General features: G+C 38.5%; 1 protein-coding gene across 1 annotated transcript in view; it reads left to right on the forward strand.

Moving 5' to 3' along the window:
- The window catches only part of SPOCK1 (SPARC (osteonectin), cwcv and kazal like domains proteoglycan 1), a 366435-nt gene that overhangs the window by 168952 nt on the left and 177837 nt on the right, over nucleotides 1-19646 (forward strand). The window contains exon 3 of the mRNA XM_031506078.3: nucleotides 13169-13214. Within this exon, the coding sequence (XP_031361938.2) occupies nucleotides 13169-13214 (46 nt within the window). The remainder of the gene's footprint in view (nucleotides 1-13168; nucleotides 13215-19646) is intronic.

The raw sequence follows: 19646 nt of genomic DNA on the forward strand, positions 1-19646 counted from the left end.
TTGTAGTTTCCTTCACAAACATTTCTCAAAATACTTGGGTGAAAATGAGTTCAACTCTGTTGAAATATTCCTCCAGCTCATATTAGGTTTGACTGAGCTGACAAATGGCTTGACAGCCTTCTTGGAATCTGCCAAAATACAGTGTCAGGAATGACAATGCCATGCAAGGTAATAATCTAAATGAATGTTGCTGCAGCTGAGCAGTCACATTCCTGACTCTGTAATTCAGTTAGAATGAGGCAAGTCCCCAGATGTTTGTTTCATAGCAATTGAAAAAGTTTGGGTTGTGTTTCCCTATTAACACATTATTATAATTAACATTTCATGGTTAGCTTGCTGCAAATTTAACACATATCAAATTATTCTGTAAATAATTGTTCCTTATTTATCTATTCAAACTCCATTGGAGCACGAGCTGCTGTTATTTAGTTTCTCAGAAATCCCAAACATACATGAATCAGAAGTTTCATAGTGTTTGTGGAGATTAATTTAATCTTGTGGTATGGAACATTAGTGGGTTTGAAGTGTAATTTCCAATTTGAGCTGTCTGAGAGAACCTACAAGATAACATTAGAGCTTTAATGTAAAAATATCTTCTCTGCCTTACTAAAACATGTATTAATTCAATCAATATTTTAATGACACTGTATTATCACAGAATGGTTTGTGTTGGAAGAGACCTTAGAGATCATCACATTCCAACTTCTGGAATGGGCAGGGACACCTTCCACCAGAACAGGCTGTGCAAAGCCCCATCCAGCCTGACACTGAACTTCTAGGGATGAGGCAGCCACAGTTTCTCTAAATTGCCAGGTAATTTAGTGTTTTATATCTTGTAGTGAATGTTTTCAGAGATCCTCAGCACATTTCTCTAATTCCATATCCTGTAGTTGCAGCTGCTCTCTAAAGTACATATTTCCTTTGATTTTATATCTCTAAGGTTTAGAGATTAGTTGCACTGCAAGTTTGAGCTATTTTCTCAGTTGTTAGAATTAAATAGCTAGTTGTACTAGACCTCAGGTGTAAAATTACGGCTGATCAAAATGCAAATGTTCTTTTTCTTAAAGAATTCTCTATGACCTTCTGTACTCTTAAGATGTCTGTCAATGCTGGCTTTTTCAGGTTCTGTTCTTTGCTGAAATGCTGTTTTGATTTTCTTTAGACCCATTTTATGATTTAATCCCTTCAAGACTGAGCAACTATAATGTCTAGAGATCAGGAGCAGACTTCTGTTTACAGCTGAACAGTTCAAAAATTTTCATTTCTGGGAGCTCTGTATTCTCTCGAGCCACGGGCACTTGGTTAGAAGGTTCCTGAGATTGGAAAATAAAGTTTTGCTACATCTTTGTTTCTCATGTCATTGTTCACTCCATGCCACACTACATACCGACCTTTTGTCTCTGATGCAGAGGCTCATGTTCTGGCAGCCTCAGGAGTGTGTTATATATTCCTGCAGGAGTTCTTTCAGATGCGTGTCCTTGATCCCAGTGCATGCTACTGGAAGAAATGAAAGGTCACTTAGTTTTCTCAGTTTTATCTGAAAACTTAGCTTGAATGTTGCTTTATCATCATGATCACAGCTGTAGAAGCCTAATACAATATATATTTCCTATTTATAATTGATCCTTTTCTAAAGCAGCTCTGAATGTGTATTAGTAATTGATACTGAATGTTGGTTCTGGAGTGCTTACTGTGTGAAATTCCCTATGTACACAATTACAAATCTTAGATGATGAACCAAGTGCCAGTGCAGGCATAAATAAAATGATCAAAGTTTCTGAAAACATGTAACACCAGGGAATTATCTTTGAACCTTTCTGCTCCCTTGTTTGACATGATTCTGAAACAAAGAATCCAAGTATAGCAATAGGATGGGGCTTGTTATTGACTTCCAGCTGACATTATAATGTAGGATTTGCAGCAGTATTTTTGGGGTGAACAGTTCTGGAATTGCTGCTTAGGGTATGAGGGGTCACTGTCTCCCTGCCTCCTTGAGGGGAAGATACTGAGATGGAATAAAATCTTTATCCTTAATGCTGGAATTCCTTTGCTGCCGAGGAGTCCTCCTAGCAAAGAGAGGTGTGTAAATTAGAGCTCCTTCTTCATTGCAAATGCAAGACTTCTGTGGCTGAAAATGCTCAGCATGGATCTGAAGTTGCCTTTGGACAGTGTTCTGTGGACTTCTTAAAAGCAAATTATGCACAAATTGAGCAGTCAGGTGCTCTCTTCTGCTAAAATAAAGTCAGCTGAAAGGTAGTGGAGATCCGTGCTGTGGACACCAACAGCCTTGGCATTGGAGTCCCACTGGACCCATTACTGCAGTTTAGCTACTGATACTTGAATCAGAATATTTTGGGGTTTTGGCCTTTTTAGCTTACTCTTTTTTTATTATTTTTATTGATTACTTGAGCTAAATCCTTTGACATACCATTCCAAAAAAGGCTGTTTCTCTACAAAATACTATTGCTTCAGCCAGATGGCAAGTAGCAGTCACTGAGGAAAGGTAACTTGTCATTGTTACTTTAGGAAAGGTAACTTGTAATTGTTACTTTACAACTGACACAGAAAATTAATTTCTTAATATTCATAAAAATCTTATTTATCAGAGTAATAAATTAATGAGGAGCTGTCACTAAAAAAAGTTACATTTTTGTATCTCCACTGATTTTTCAGGAAATGGGTAGAGATAACACAAGTGTTTCAGTAATAAAAGAGCATAATTAAGGATTTTCCTGAATGAGGAGACTTCACTTGTGGGTGCTCCATCCCTGGAAGTGCTCAAAGCCAGGTTGGATGGGGCCCTGAGCAGTCTGGTCTAGGGGTTATCATCATGGGCTGGAACTGGAGGACCTTCAAGGTCCCTTCCAACCCAAATCATTCTGTGACTCTGATGACTCAATCAACCAGCCCCAGCTATTATGTACACTTTCATCACATGATAGCTTTTATAAACTGAACAAAGTACTTAAAATAACCTGCTGGGCATTGAAGTTGTTGGTGACAACCAAAGAGAGGAGCCTTTACTAGAAGGGGAGCAGCATTTCTGTTTGCAGCAACTGCTGCACGTTTTTCACTGGTTTGCTCCCATTAACCCACCCTCAGTTTTTCATAATGATTTTTGAAGTAGTGTTCTTTGTAATTTTTTTCCTTAGAATGGATAAAATGTCAGAGAGACTTAAGAAAATGATGTTATAAAGTGGAATGGAAACTGCACATTTTTAATGGCTCACAGAGTTTCTGATCTAAAACGTGTACAGCCCTCTCCCACACTCAGCAGCTGGTTATGTCATGGACTGGTTGCCCATGACTGCTTCTTCCTGATGCAGTTCTAAGAAATTTCAAATATTGGCTAAAACTGACTACAGGGCTGCAAATTTGTCCTTTTCCACAGCAGCACATTTGATTTCACCTTTTGCAAAGGTTTCTTCAACAATACTTGGAACTAGATTTTCCTTGAAGCAGCAAATGAAGTACAAAGCCTGTGTGCTCCCAGGGACAGTGCATTGCTCATAATCCAGTATAATTCATACAGTCTATTTTCAGTCATTAGTTATGAATTTAAATAAGGATTTGAAAGACTTGGGACATTATAATTAACTGAATTGTCTCTACAGAAAACTGTGTCCCTAAATATCAAAGTTAGATAAGTTGATTTCATTCAACTGCTGTTTGTTGCCTTGTATGTTTTGACCACTGGGATTTGTATATCTAAGTGGAACATCAGTATTTTATGCATAACTCTATTTTATAACTTTTGATATTAGGAGAATTATCACTTTATTTCATAATGAGATTATTCCCATTATGGTAGATTTTTAACAAATCACATGACTCAGGATACATTTCTGAAAACTTGTAAAATAAACCAAGAACTAGGAATGTATTTAATCATTATGCAAATTGTTATTTGCTGTAAAGCAGTTCCCATGTGTGAAAGCAGTGGTAGCATTAGATTTTTTTATGTGGGTGTTGTTCTCCAGATACAAGCCCATAAATGATCAGCTAAAAAGAACCAGTGATTGTGTCAAAAACAGCTACTGCAGATGTACTGTCAAAGCAACAAGGGCACTAAAAGTGAAGTCACATTGCCAATGGCTTTATAACCTTCAGGTTAATGTGTTTGGCTTCCAAGCTGCTTAAAAACAATTTCTTTCTATGCATGTAATTTGAATTTTTGACTGAAAATTAAGATGTGGAAAGAGTTCAACAGCTCTCCTTTCAAGGTTTGTTTTCAGTATTACCCCTGTTGAAAATATGATTTATTAACAATACTATTCTCTCTATAGAGAACCTGCAGGGGCCATTCCCCAGTAGCATATGCAATTATAAACTGAGATTAAGGCACGGTGGTTTTGATAAGTGGAAAACAAGCAAATGATCATTTGAGAAAACATCATTAGGCCAGGTTGTGACCTGTGAATCTTCATTTCACATGGTGGGCACTTCTGTTATTTTTGTGCATTAGCTGGGGCCGGGTAAGGCTCGCTGTCCAGCTGGGAATTCATGTCCAGTGTTAGCTCAGAGATCAGAAGTAATGCTGCTTTGAGGAATTGCACCTGGAATGAGAGGGAATATATTTTTGTTATCTCTGGCTCTGCTTCCTCCCTGTCTGACTGGGTGCTGCTCAGCTGAGGAAAGAGGGAGTTGATGGTTCCCATTCCAGGGTCAGCCTGGCCTTGGAGCTGTGGCACCTCTGGCAGCCCAGCAGCTGTGGGAGCCCAGCACATCCCTCTGCCTGCCCTGGCTGGCTCCAGACCCTGGCAGGGGGCTTGAGACCTTGGCTTGAAGTCAGAAACACCCGTGGCTTCAATTTGAGCCTGTCAAATCTGTATGAGGAATTACAAGGGTTTGAGTAGTGTGCTAGTTGAATTAACACAGGGTGAAAAAGTAGAATTTTGGGGCTTTTTAGAATGGGGTTCAGGGGGACAAGATGGAGGGATTTGGGCGTTTCCTGGCCTTTATTTCTGTCTTCTTGTCCTCCATGTCTTGCTGTGATGGTAACACTTTTCTGTTGGTTTAAGGTAGAGACACACTGTCCAACATAAATGATAGATAAACATTGTACACATAGTTTTTGGCCTAAAATGTAAACACTGCCCTGAGGGCAGACAGAATGCCATGAACGACTTGCTAGATGGAGCTCAGCAGGTCAGAGAAAGAATGGTATAGATAAGGGAAAATAAACAGCCTTGAGAAGCCAACCCTATGCATTCAGACTCCTTCTTTGGCTGCGTGGGCTAGGAAAAAAGGACTTTTACACTCTTGGGGTCATCCCGACACCCAGACCCTGAGAAGCAGGGATCAGGGAGCCCATCCCTTGGGAGTTGTGCCTTTCTGGCCTTGAGAGAGCTGTGCAGCCTGCAGCACAACCTGCTGGGACTGCTGGGACACGCTGGAGTGTGGAAAGCTTCATGAACATCGTTAGGGAGAATTATTTAATTCAAGCAGGGGTAACAGGATCTTTAGCACATACTAATGAGAGGAGGAATTCATGCAGAAGTGCATTGTAGTTCTGAAATTAGTCTGCCAAATAGGACAGCAAAGAATAATAAAACCAAGGCACTTTTTCCCAGCCATCCCCCCAGTTTTAGATATTTCCAGCACAGATAGTTGGTGATTGTCCCAGCCACCCAAATATATCAGCTCTGTCAGCCATGTGTGCTGGCACAGGGCTGTGCCATGGCAGCTCTGTAGCTGCTGGCTCACAGCTGGCCCCATTCATCCTGCTTGGAGCACAGGCAGTGAAAATCAGCATCTCTTTGCCCTCAACATTGTAGACATACACTCTGGCTTCATGCTTTTGGATAAATAAAGAGTGGTTTGAGGCTTTCTAAGAAATACTTTAATTCTTACTATATTTGTCTTTTTACAAAAAACCTAAAACCAACAAAAAAACCCCCAAAAAAACACACACCAAAAAAACAAAACCTCAAAACTAATAAAATAATAGAAATAATAAACCAAAACAAAAAACACCAACTGCAAACCCCAAGAGAGCAGCAGGAAGATTTCTATGTAACAGCCCATGTGATTGAGTTGTAAGGAATGACAGTTCTTACTCTAGCTGATATGGGCTTAGTGGTAAGGAAGATTTCATTTTTTTTCCTAAATATTTTAATTTAATTTTTAAAATTGTTGTGACCCCAGTGAATGATTGTGAGTGTGGGAAGAAAAGTCTATGCTGAAAGTTTTACCTTTCTCAGTATTGCTCATGGAAACTTCTGTAAAAGTCTTCCAGCAAAACATGAGAGGTAAATCTTCTTTCCTAATATAGCAGAAAAAAACCCCAACTAACCAAAAGAAACCTTTTAATTTTTGAAAATAAGAAACTCAGTAACATTGTGGGCCATTAATATGGGAAGAAAAAGTTGATTTTGCATATCACTGGTATCTGAGCAAAAGTCTGTGTACTGAGAATTTGAGTCTTGTGGGAAATCTGAGATTGTAAAATATGGTCAAGGATCTTTTCAATGCCATACACATCTGAGGACTCATTAGGATATTTATTTATTTTATACTGTTATTAATAAACCACTGTTAATGTACTTGCCATGATATAAGAATCTAATGTGAATGGTTATACTTTTATCAATTAATTATATTTTTATTAATGACTTAGCATTCTAGGCAGGTCCTGACATCTGCAGACTTCTCATTATATGTGACACTTTTTCCTTCTGCCATGAATTCTCTCACTTAATGTTGGGAGCTCTTTGAGTAAACCTGGATATTCCTGACCTTTCTGGGACATTTCTCCCTAAACTTAAAGCTTTCCCATACAAAATTTAAAACTAAATATCTCCAGCACCAGCATTACTAAGCCAAAGTATCCTGTTTGGATTCAGTTCTCTGATTCCTGGGGGAGAGAGAGAGCATGGAATTGGTTGGAGATGTCTTAATGTAGAGATCTCATTGGGGAGCTTTGTTCACTGACGTACTCAGTGGGTAAAATACATTCTCTTCCTCTTAAGCAAATAAAAAAATAAAAAGATAAATAAATAATGTGTAATTTGCTGACACAAGCTATTCACTTAAAACAGGCAATAGGCCTTGGGGAGATATTTATGACAGGCTGGATTGACTTTAGCAAGCAGCAGCTGGTGCTTTAACACTGCTTGGTGTTGGAATGATCTGCTCTGCAAGGTAGAGAGGCAGAAAATGCAACTGCATCTTCCTGGAGCTAATTTTAACAAAAGCAATGAGCTGGTAATTACCACTTTTTCCAGCTGGTCCTTATGAGGGTAAAGAGTTTATTCATAGATGGAAGGTGAAAGAGGGAAATACTGAGCAGGCTGCAAAGCAGCGTTAATAAATGTCCCTCCTGGAGGCATGTAGAAATTTGAACTTGTGTTGGCTAGGAGGGGCTGGGAATGAAGTGTGCCTCCTTAGGGGTCTCTCTGAGTCCTGGGGCTCCTCCTTTGTGTAGGAGGTTCCTCAGGAGGGCTCTGTGATGAGGCTGTCCTGATGATTCTGCACCTCGCAGGCTCCTCCAGTCCTGCGGGATCCTCCCAGGCCCTGGGGAAGCAAACTGAGCTGAGCTGGTCCTGAAAGGTACAACATCAGGGGAATGTTTTCAGTCAGCATCTGATTCCTGCTTGAGTCATACAAATAAGTTATAAGCTCAATTAATGCAACAAATATAAATATTTATGAACCCATTTAGCTAATGTTTGGCTGTATTGATAAATAAGAGCATCCTGCAAGAGCTTCTTTTTGACAAGTAAATAAAGTGTAGAGAGTGTTTGTGTGTTAAATTATCCATGCTTCATTAACTCTTCCAAAATATCAAGTCTTAGGTAATAACTAAATTCAAAGTGACAAAAGAGTAGGATTAGTGGGAATAACCTTAAGTATTAAACGTCAGGAGAACAAGAAGCTGTTGTTTGCTTTCTTGGTAGGAGAAAAGAGGATAAATGTGTTTGGTTTCACCATTAATTTCATTTTTTAAAAAACTTTATTGTTATTGTAGTGACAGGAGGGGTAATAGGAGAGAAGAGCAGTCTCATATTAATGTCCTGGCTTTAGGGCCAATTTCTATTTGCTGCCTTTTCTGAGGTGACTAAGAAATTATGTTAGACCCAGGTCTACTTAAAGGCTTGATTTTTGTTTGCAAATCAGAACCCAGTCTCTGAATTCTTATGAATCTAAGAGTTATGTTGAAGGAGAATTTTGAAAGTTCTGTTACAAACTTATTGTGAGCTGTTAAACTAGTGTTTTTAACATGCCCTTTGCATACTTCAAGATATTATTATTCTCTTGATTGACTTAGTTGTCGCATCAATCAAGTTGGCTGGGTTTGACACCCACATATTAAATGCTAGAAGACTGTTTTGGTTTTCTTAAGAAACAAGGATTTATTATGTACAATGTGGTGAAATGGATTTTAGAACATGGTGCTGGTAACACCAAGGTCACTGTTTTGATCCCCATGTGGGCCAGTCACTTAAGAGTTGAACTTGATGATCGTTGTCAGTCCCTTCTAGCTCTGGGATTCTGTGAAAATGAGTTTGCTCATATCTCCTAATTGCTCAAAGTAGCATAATAAAAATGCAATGAAGAACTGAGTCCCAAGTCTAGCAATTTATATTTGTTTTTATATATTCTTTTTCATTTGTTATGCTCACAGCCGATTCCTAAGTTAGATATCCTGAGGGTGAAATCTAGAAGAAGGGTTCCATGATGCAAAATGGAAAAGGCAGCTCCTGTCTCAAGTCTTGCAATTTAATTGAGGTGAGGAATTCCCTGGTGAGCTTTGTTCTGTGTGAGGAGCCCCTGGGCTCCTGCCGGGCTCTCCCAGGCTGTTGCCCACCTCAGGCAGGCAACAGGCTTCATAAAGGGGGCAGAAAAAAATCTTGCCAAAGCCTTGCCCCACACCTAGTGAGAAGAGAACAGAGCTCTAGATTTTCTCAAGAATTGTATTGGGCCTGGTTTGACAGGAGCTGAATTTCTTTTCTGGAAATTGGAATATTTAACCTGTGATACGAGACTCAGCCAAGCCAGCCCATCACTCCTCTATAACCCTGAGCTGAGCTAAGGGAGTCAGATCCAGCCTTGGCTTGCAGTATCAGCTCTTCTCTTTTCATGCATGATTTTAGGTGTGCAGAGTTCCTTCAGTTAATTAAAAGATTGACTTAGTCATATGTGATCACTGAGCCATGGGCAAAACCTTCAAAGTGTGAATTCTGTGGAAGAAGAAAGATATTTTTAAATATTTGTTCATCAAAAATATTTCTCACTTGCTGTCATCTGCTGTATTGAAGTGGCCCTGTGCCTGGTTTTACATTCCCTTCAAAGTCCATCCAATAAATAGTCTTGAAATTCAGCTAGGAAAAAAATTAAATTATGCCTCTCTTATACCAAGAATATCCAGATGAGCCTGTGGAAAACACTTTCTGGTGGTTTTGCCTGCCAAAAGGGAATGAAAAAACCTTTTTTTGGTGCTCTACAAGAAAGAAACAAATTACTAGAATGGCATTTGGTTAATAGTGCAGCAGATAAAAACCAGGGCAGCAGAGGTGGAAAGGGCAGAAAAGAAAGAGAGAAAATTGTTTCATCTGGGGGTGAAGGTCTTCTGAAATAAGTGATTTCACATTTAAAAGGCCACTAAGGAGATAACTGATGAATGTTAACCTAATTTTATATTGCTTCACTTCATTCTTTTTTCTTTTCTCATTTGTAATGCTTACGTATTCAGGAAGTTGAGGTAGGTTTTTCAATTTTAACTTGTAAATATCCATGCAGTGAATAAAAATATTTGCAATAGATCATAATTCATTCTATATTTGAAACTCTTATGATCAACTGTTGATATTGTTATAAATGAAATGCATTGATACATGTTAATTATTGTGTTAATATTGATTAATTAACATGGTAATATTAAAATTGCATAAGTTTCATTTGTTACAGAAGGCATAAGGAATTTTTAGCACATTAGTATCAACCTTAGAACGCTCAGAAATGCATAGATTTCTTTATGTCAGGAAGGCCTTTTACTGAATGGGAAATTTAAATCTCTTTAATCAAGTTGATTGTTTGTATATATATACATATATAATATATCCATATGTGCTGCTTCTCTGTTGGAAGAAGTTACAGTGAAATGATGATATTCCTTCAGAGATGATCAGAGTTCCACCTTCTAACAGAAGTCATTTGAGGATATTGTTATAAATCTCAACCCCTTCCTGAGTATTGGCACAAAGCCCTGTCAGCTTCTGAGTCAGAGCTCGAGGTGTGTATTTAAATGTGACACGGATTTTCTGCTCCCCATATCCACAGGGTGAGCTTCACCTTTATGGTGCCATAATCCTTCAGTCTCAGTTCTTGCTGGCATCAATGCTGAAGAGAAGCCCAGGTTCTGTATTTTGTGTTGTTGTGGTTTAATCCAGGTACCACCCAACTCACACCCTCACGCTCCCTATTCCCTGGGTTGCAAAGGGAGGAGAACTGGGGGGGAAAGGTAAACCCTGTGAGTTGTGATGAGAACAGCATTATTATTGCTATTATTAGTATGCCAAAAGGATGGGAGGAATAAACCATAAGACAACTACTGCCCAGTAAAATTTTCAGCACCTGCTGATCAATGCCCCCCAGTACATCTCTCCCCAGCCAACTCAGCCCAGTTTATATTCTGGGCTTTAAGGTGTGCAATATCCCTTTGGCCAGTTTGGGGCACTTGTCCTGCCATTCTTCCTCCTGGCTTCTCTCTGAAGAAACCTGGGAAACTGAAAATTTTTTGGCTTGGAGTAAACATCCTCAGCAACAATTTAAACATCAGTGTGTTATCAACATTATTCTCATCTTAAATCAGCACTGTACCAACTGCTAAGGGGAAAATTAATTCTATCCCAGCTGAAACCAGGACAGTTGTCGAACTGGCAAAAGTTATTTTGAACTGCTATTGACTGTATTGCTTGGACGTATGTATAGTAATTTTTTTACTCCTATAAATAATAGTGGGGTTTATATATTGAAAAACTCAAAGGTTTTCTCTATTCCATCCTTTAGGGTTTTTTCTCCATATTTTTTCTTGTGTATTTTCTATGTTATCACACTGTGGTTTCAGGCACATTGTAAAATAAACATAATTTCAATTTTCAAAATGGAATACTAAAAAGGTCTGCATGAAGGAGAAGATGAGGAATAATAGATCTACAGAAGAGATTGCTGTGTTGTAGGTAGTTTTTTGAGAAAGGTGCATATTTTGTAAAATATTCCTTTGACACTGAAATTGAGATAAACCCCCTTTCCAATTCTTATTTCCAAACCGGTTCCATACGCCACCAGCATAAGAAATCCTTGTTGGGAGTTGAATTATTTAACAGTTTCTGATGCTGAAAACCCAGCAGCAAAGCAACACCTTGGAAAATATATAAGCTGGCAAAAAAAGAATATTTTGTTTCTGAAAAAAAAATCTGCTATAAAAACTGAAAACCCAACACATTCTGAAAAGTGATTAATGCTCGGTGAATTTAGCAGTACATCATCATCAGTTACAAAGCATTGTATAACCATGAGGGGGTTTTGTATTAGCAAGGCTGTGAAATTCAAAGGCAAGCCTGCAATTCTATTTCTGGTGCCAAACCCTGTACTTGTGAAAAAAAAAATATATATATATATGGGTAACAGTCTTTGCTGTTATTGTGGAACATTATCACTGTCCATGAAGTCAAGTATGACACTGAGCATGAACATATTGGTTAAAAAAAATTATACATTTTCTTCTGCTAGTTGTGCAGAATAATTTGATGTAACCCAGGATTTGCCCTTGCTTGCCTGCTCCAGAGAAGAGCAGCAGAACAATCCTGTCCAGAGTGTTCTGAAAGGAACAAGGAGTGCATCTGCTGGTGCTCACTGAGGCTGTGGAGTCCTCACTCCTGTAACAGCCTCTTCTGACCCCATAAAGTCATGCTGACTTCCAAATCTCCAAAATATTCCAGGTTGGGGTGAATGGGATACCATGAGAGTGTGTGAAATTCAGTGTACTGGAGATAAATGGTAAATGAAACCCTATGGAAGAAATAATTTAGATGTCTTATTCACACAGATGGGTTTTTAGTTACCATCCTGGCAGGAAAAAGAAATCTCTGTGTCATTCCAGACAGCTTGATGAATACATCTCTTTAGTGGCATCCCTCAGGAAATGGATATAGAATACTGGATATATTAAAAAGGAAAAAAAGATTAATATGCAGAAAAATATGACAAAAAATATGAGCGTTGTCGAAATTTTCTATGCTTCCCCACCTCACAGAGATAATTCTGTTGTTATCACGTCCTCTCAAAGAGGACAGAAGTGAGATACACAGAGAATGCTGAAACTGATATATCAGCTGGGCTTCACACCCAGTTCTTCAGCACTAGGGTTGATGGCACTCTGAAGCAGGGAAAACTTTGCCTTCAGATAAATATTTACTAAGTACACAGAATACAGATTGATCCAACACATGCAGGAGTTTTCCATTTTTTTTCTGGAGGGAGACTAGTTTGCAACAATGATTATTTGGCCAGATACTCTGACAGTCCCTGCTTTCTCCAGTGTAAAATCCAGTGAGAATTCTGTAGAACAGAACCACATTTGCAGCACAATGATCTCTTTCCATCAGATTTCATAAAATTGTTTAAGTTTAATAGTGGGAACAGTGACAAAAATATTCACTGCAAGTGCTCCTGGAAGTTGTTGTACTATTTAAGTGTAATGTTTGCAGTATTACTCCTGTATTTCTGTACTCCTGTATTCTGTTCACAATGGTGTGATTTACACGTGTCCAAATGGATGTATATTTGAATTTACTTTGCTGACCTTCCACCACGCCAGGATGGTGTGGATCATGTTATACTACCTGAACAATGTTCTTTCCCGTCAAAGCTGTAGACTAACATGAAATCATACAGAGTTATTATAAAATATTTCATAATGGGCATGCTGTCAAAAACAATGAAGAAGAAAAATTCAAGGTGCTGAATCCAAGGATGTTTTTATTCTTTAATTTCTAATCTGCATTTACTACTCTTTAGGACACAACCTGTTGATAGTCTTATCTTACTGGAGCTAAATCTGTTAGAATCAAAACACAAATTGATTCATTTAGTTGTGTAAAGTACTGATTGTAAAAAATACTGATTGTATTTTTCCTGAGGGTTGTTTTTTTTTGTCCCCATTTAGGATGATTATTTCAGAAACTGGAATCCAAACAAGCCGTTTGATCAAGGTAAACTTAGTAAATATTTTGTGGCTGTCTTCTGCTATTTTGTGATTTCCCCACATGCTTTATGCCTCCCTTCCTCTGTCTGTCCCGTGCATTAGTGAAGAGCTATATTCATACTTACATCTCCTTCCCAATTTAGTCACAGCTTGAGGTGGTTTATGTAGAAGGGTTTGACTCATCTCGGTATTTTTTCAGCATGTTTTTTTAATCCCCATCCATTCCACTTGTTATTCAATGATGAAATGTGTGTTTAGAGAGATTCTCTGTAACCATGAATCTTGGTTTAACATGTAGTTTAAAATGGGGATCTTCACATTCATTTTCTTTCATGTTAAAGGCTTTGCTAAATTAATGTTGTAAATGGAACCACTGCATTTTCTGACACTCAAGGGGCCAATTCTTTGAAATCAACTGCAATGCATGAATTTCAGGGCTGATTTTAAAAGGAAAATGGTGTTGTGTATATGCTGCTGTTTCAGATGCATGCTCTGTAAATGATGTTTTGCACTTTGGCTTGGTAAGTGTTTAAGTTATGGCAGTACTTCAAATATTTCCAGACCAGCCACTAAAGGATAGGAAAAATACTCCAAAAACCCAATTCTAATTGTGTTCAGGATAGCACTAGATACAGCCATACCAGGAAAAAGAAATTAAAAATTACTCAAGTGTTTAGGAAGAAAATACTTACTGGAAGTCTCTGAAGGTGCTTTTGAAAACTTCACTTTATGTCTATTTCTATATTTCATTCCCAAACATGTTCCTTGTATTGTCTGTAGCTCACAGGAATATCACTGGGGTTAGAGCTTAGGAGTGTAGATTCTCTGTCTTTAGGGAAATGGAACTTCAGTATCAAAGGAAAGGCAAAGTTGATGCTTTTGTCAAGACACATATCCACAGAGGTTTTCAAAGGCATTCGAGGGATTTAGGATTACAAATCCTATTGACTTCAAACAGAACTTATGCTCCTGCTGCTTTTGGAGGCCTTGTGACCCTCTGTTTTCCCAAGAGAAAAAACAAACAGGTAAATCCTGGCAAAGTATTGCAGTGAGATTTTGAACTGACATGCTTTAAAACTGTCCTGTTTATTTTGTTACTGAGGTGCCTGACTCTGGGCAAAAGCAGGAATGCTTGTAGAGAATCTAAAGCCACACGTGGATACCTTGAAGAGATATGTCAGATGTCTGCTAAGATTCCTGTCTCTTCGTAAAGAAAAGGATCATTTCTTTTCCAGGGCAGAGTTTCTTTGACACTGTGGCTGTCTCTGCTCGGGAAACAGAATGCAGACTGTGGGGTGCAGTCTGAGCAGGGTGCTCTGCCTTGCACAAAGGCTTTCTTCTCACTTAAAATGGATTATTTGGCCAACAGATTATTCTTTTTGACAGAGGTCACTACTCTTGGTTGTGGCAAAATTCACCCTGATTAGAACATTAAAAATAGCCGCTCAAACATTTCTTAAGAGAGTTACTGCACCAAAAAACAAAAATTGTTTGAAAACTGTTGATCTGTTTAGTTACATATACGGAGAGCAGGTGAGTCTTTAGTCATTGATCCCAGTGTTGTCACCCAAAAAATGAAGAGAAATCATATGTTGCTGCTTTGGGCCCTATGAGTCAGGTGCTGACAAGACTAATCCACAGCTTATGTATGCATATAGGTATGTATATGTGTATAAATATATGTATGATATATTTATGTGTATATAGAGGGAGTTGCATTAAAATAGAAACTGCTGAGATGAAGGAAGGAAGGAAGGGAAGCTTTATCTTTCCCAGATGTTCCCACCAAAGCTGTAATTTTCCACAGAGAGGAAAAAGAACAGTGAGAAGAATTTGTCCCAGCTCTTTTATGCAGCATTAGCTGCAAGACAATTGTTTAATCTGTTTTTCCTTTTCCATTCTCCCTGCCCTAGTATTTTTCCCAGTTGTTCTGTTTCTTTTTGGGGAGTTTAAATGCGCCTTATGCTCTTGTATGGTTTTTGAAGATAGAAAAGCTTTCTTTTTTTTTTTTTTTTTTGGGATTCTGATACCCAGAGAGCTTGTGCAGATCCTGTGGTGAGGAGCCCTGGGTTGTTCCTGTGAATTCAGTAGCAGGTCTGTGTTTTCACCACACAATTGTTATTTTGAGAGATATCTCAAAGGCTTCTTTTAACCTCACAAGACCAAGATTATTCCTACTTACTGAAGAGAAAAAAACTTCTCCAGTGGGTGAATGAAAACAGGTTTGGAGATTTTGTAGAAAATCTCAAGTTTGGAGATTTTGTAGAAAATCTAAGTCTGGTGTCAAGAAGCTAAAGCTCTTTTTGCAAACACCAACTTTTTGGGACAGGTTTACAGGTTTTTAATATTAAAAATCTACTTCTCAATTCTAAATCTAAAATCCTGCTTGAATATTGTAATTGTGAAGTCTGGCTGAAAAAGCTGGGAGGGCAGGGTTGGAAGTAACTGAAGGCAGGAAGTACCTTCCAGAGGGATCTCAAAAGTAGCTGGAAGATTCCATGTGTTTAACAGATTTAAAAACCAACAGTAATCAGAGGTTTTGAAAATCAGCAAAGTTCTGCTTCCAGGCTTGTACTTCATTTGCATCTCTTAAAGAAGTCTGATGCATCCAACCAACTCTGTATTCTTTTCTAACAAAAAGCTGGCTGGCAAACTCAGCAGGATGAATTATTTAATTATGCATTGAAAAACAATAACAGTGTAATCAAGTTGTCTGCTTTCTGCTTGCAGTGTGGAGAGAAATACCTGAGTGTTTGTCTCAAGAAAAGAAATACCTTGTTTTGTAAAAATGCATTCATGGCTTTCACTGAAACCTCTAGGGAGTGAGAGGAGGTATGTTTGGAAAGCAGGCCTGTTCAAGGGAAGTCAACTTGAGTGGTTCAGCTGCAACTCAGAGGGCACTTGAGTGATCAGGATTGTTTTTTTCAGCTGAGCTACCAGCCCAGCTTTCTAGTCATCTTTAACCCAGGAGAAACCAATACAAAAGTGAGAATCTTACTGACAGAGCTGAGCTAACAAGGCACTTGGACTGCAGAAGGCAGCAGAGTTTGTAGCCTGGAAGTGATTGCTGGTCATTAATATTGAACTTGATTCTGTCACAGTTACAGAAGCAATAAAGCAGAAGAGCAGAAGGGGCAGGTTAGTCAGGATTTTGAAATATGAATCAAAGAGTTGGGTTTTTTTTTACTGACAAGGTCATTTGAGAGTTCTTAAGGAGCTTGACAGCTAACCTGGCATACTTTCCTAGTCTTCTTCATCCACTTTGGAGAAAGAAAAGAGGGAATAGGGGAAAACTTTAGCATAGCTCAAGTGAGAGATTTTGATATGTGTCTCATATTCAGCACTTATTCAGACTTGCCAGAAAATGAACTCATTAAGACTTTATGGATTCTGTTAATTGAAAACTATTAAATAAAAAAAATAATTCTAAGTTACTGAAAATTTCTGCTAGAAGCCACCCCTAAATTGCTGGAAGCAGTTTGGAATGGTGTCCAGTTTGCCATATGACTTTTTAAAAGCATCTTTGCCCAGAACATAGAAACTGTGGAAGTAGTGGGGTGCACTTTGTATTGCAGATGCATGAGCTCTGAATCAAAACACCTTTAAAACATCGAGCTGCCATTATTATTAACAACACATCTGCAGAAGGATGCAATAACAGGGGTAAAAATGTGATTCTGTGGTAGTGCTGATTTTTTTCCCCAAGTATGTGTTTAAAACCTTCCACTGAACTGTGAAATTTTCTGTTCAAGGAGGTGCAAGTTCCCCCCTTTCCATTTGGATTGTGACAGTGTCAGATGATTGCAGTGGATGGAGCTGGCCTGAGTCCCCTCCCTCAGCTCTGCCTCCAGCACTGAGGCACAAGGACTGGCTAGGAACAGGGCACAATTTTACCCATTGCTGGTGGAAGCAATACCAAATGTTTCAAGCTTCAGGGAAAAAAACCTCCTGATTAGAAATAGTCTGACCTTTCCCCCTTGTCTTCCAGCCTTTGTTTTTCTTTTCACTGTCTATTCCCAATCCTTTTCCCCAGTAACTGAGAAATCTGGACAGGGATGCTCCTTCTCAGAGTTTTCATTATCTGCCCTTGGAGAGGAGGGAATACAAAAAATTAAAAAAAAAAATCAAACTCCTTATTCCACTGTATTATGTGAAAAACTTTATCTGCTTGGACTTATCAATGACTGACTCTAATGTCAGACACACTCATTTAGATTTGACTGTCATTATTAATTACAGACATGTTCTCATTTCAAAGAGCTCCCCTTAAGCACTAATGTAAGGCTGAACTAGCAAAATACCCTCACTTTTGAAGAGGAAACATTGCTTTTGAGTGGACTGAGGCCTCTAGTGCAGCGTAGCCTATGATTTTCCCAGCCCAGCAGCCCTGTGAAGTGAATTTGCCAAATTTAGAGCATTACATTTTAAGATTAATGTGTTGGTATCAATGCTTCCTCTCCTTGTGCATCACATCCAACCTGTGTCTTTCCAGTGTTTAAATCACAAATCCAGACTCCAGAAATGGGCTTCTGCAGCTGTGCAGAAAAAAAAGTTTGCCTAAAATTCATAAGCCTTCCAAAACAAAAGGAGTGAAAAAGGGAAGCCTGTGATGCAGGATGAAAATCATAGAACCTGCAATTATTTTTGAGCATGTAATTTTCTGTTAGCCCAGTTAAGATGTTCTTTAGAAAAGCCTGAATAAATTCCTCACAAAGAGATGTTTAGTACTGAACACATCTCTAGCCACAAATATATGTTAGTTTTATAATAAATGTTTTCTATTACAGTGCCTCAGATGGCAGATTTCAATTGAATAACTTATTTTGCAATTTATTTTTTGACTGTGCTTGAATTAGTTTTAGAGGCTTATTCATAGTGCAAGTGCACATGAATTATGTTTGCAAATCTTCAGTAAATCAGTCCAATTTTAGAACATGCTAACTGAATCAACCAGAAACAATAGCTGAGATGCAGCACATGAAATACACTGTCTCCCATCAAATGTATTTCAAGCACATATGGCTGCTCATCTCCAGGCAGATGCACGTGGTTCTTTCTGCATGCTAGCAGTGTAGTATTAAATTTCTTGTAAGCTTGTAAGCAACCAATTTTGTCATTAAATATGGCACGAGGAGTGGCAGGCTGGGGTCCTTGTGTATGATTGCATTATGGCTGATGTGCTCTGAGCAGAGGCAGTGATCAATAGGCTGCTTGGCTGGAATTTTATTAGCACTTGTTAGTTTTGTCAATAATGCTTGCTTTTAATATCTCTTACTTCATTGACTGTGAAGCAGACATGATTTTCAAAGGGAAATTCATGCCCTCCCCATACTCATCCAGCTTCATTGAAATAAGGGCATTTTTGGGGAATATCACAGAACCTCTCAGGCAGCAGAGGTCTCCTTGCCTGTGCTTCAGTTCAGTAAATAGGAATTCATTTTTGATAACCTACCTAGACCTTTAAAGATTATGTTTGTAAAATATATGCTGCAAATCTGCCTTATTTGCTGTGAGAGAAATCCCAGTGCATTATCCAAATAGCTTTGGTTTGTATTCTGATTTAAGAAGGCCGAACCAATGAGGGGCAAAGTCTCCAGGTTTGAAATGTTATTTGTCTTAATTTTGGATGGTATAGCATCTGCATGGCAGAGTGACCCTTGGATCACTATCCAGTCAGAAGAGTAGTTTGAACAGTATTTAAACATGTTTATATGCTTGTCACTTAATGGATGATTATTGTCATTTAGTTCTAACTGAAAAACAGGAACTCCTGTGGAGAATAAAAGTAGAAGGCAGAGTGGCAATGGCCATAAAAGTGCATAATGGAAAATTTTTTGAAAGAGAAAAACATCAAAATAAAGATAAGTTGTTTCAAATATAGATTTAAGTAAAAGGAAAGATTTAAGAGGAAGAAAAACAGGAATAATTAGCATTTGTTCAATATAGGAAGCACAAACATGAATTTTCCAAAAGCAGGAACTTGGCTAATGACAAGACTCTTAATGGCTGCAGTGACAAGGGGCTGCCTACAGAAAGTGCAGCTAAGTGGACTCTTAAGGGTGGCAGCCCCAACCCAGAAAGCCAAGTACAAAATAAGATGTCTGGGCTAGAATTTAGAAATAACAATTTTTACAAGTGAATTAGAAGCAAGAAAAAGAAATAAAAAAAATGCTGGCTCAGTGGAGAGAGATGGTCCTGCAAAGGCACTGCTGAGAAGGCCAAAGCTTTGGCGCCTGGCTTTGCTCTGGTTTTCTCATAAAAGGATAGAAACATAGTTGATATCTTCTGTGGGAGTGTAAGATTCTGGATGAGGGAGAGGACAGGCTTGGATAAATTAGGTATCTGCAAATCAGCTGGAATTGATCCTATGGTTTAAGGGAATCAGCTGAAATAATTTTAGAGATACTTAAAGTTATCCCTGAAAAGTTATGAAATTGTA

Source organism: Lonchura striata, chromosome 13 (genome assembly GCF_050655825.1).
Source record: "Lonchura striata isolate lonStrDom1 chromosome 13, ASM5065582v1, whole genome shotgun sequence".
In the NCBI taxonomy this organism is placed as follows: domain Eukaryota; kingdom Metazoa; phylum Chordata; class Aves; order Passeriformes; family Estrildidae; genus Lonchura; species Lonchura striata.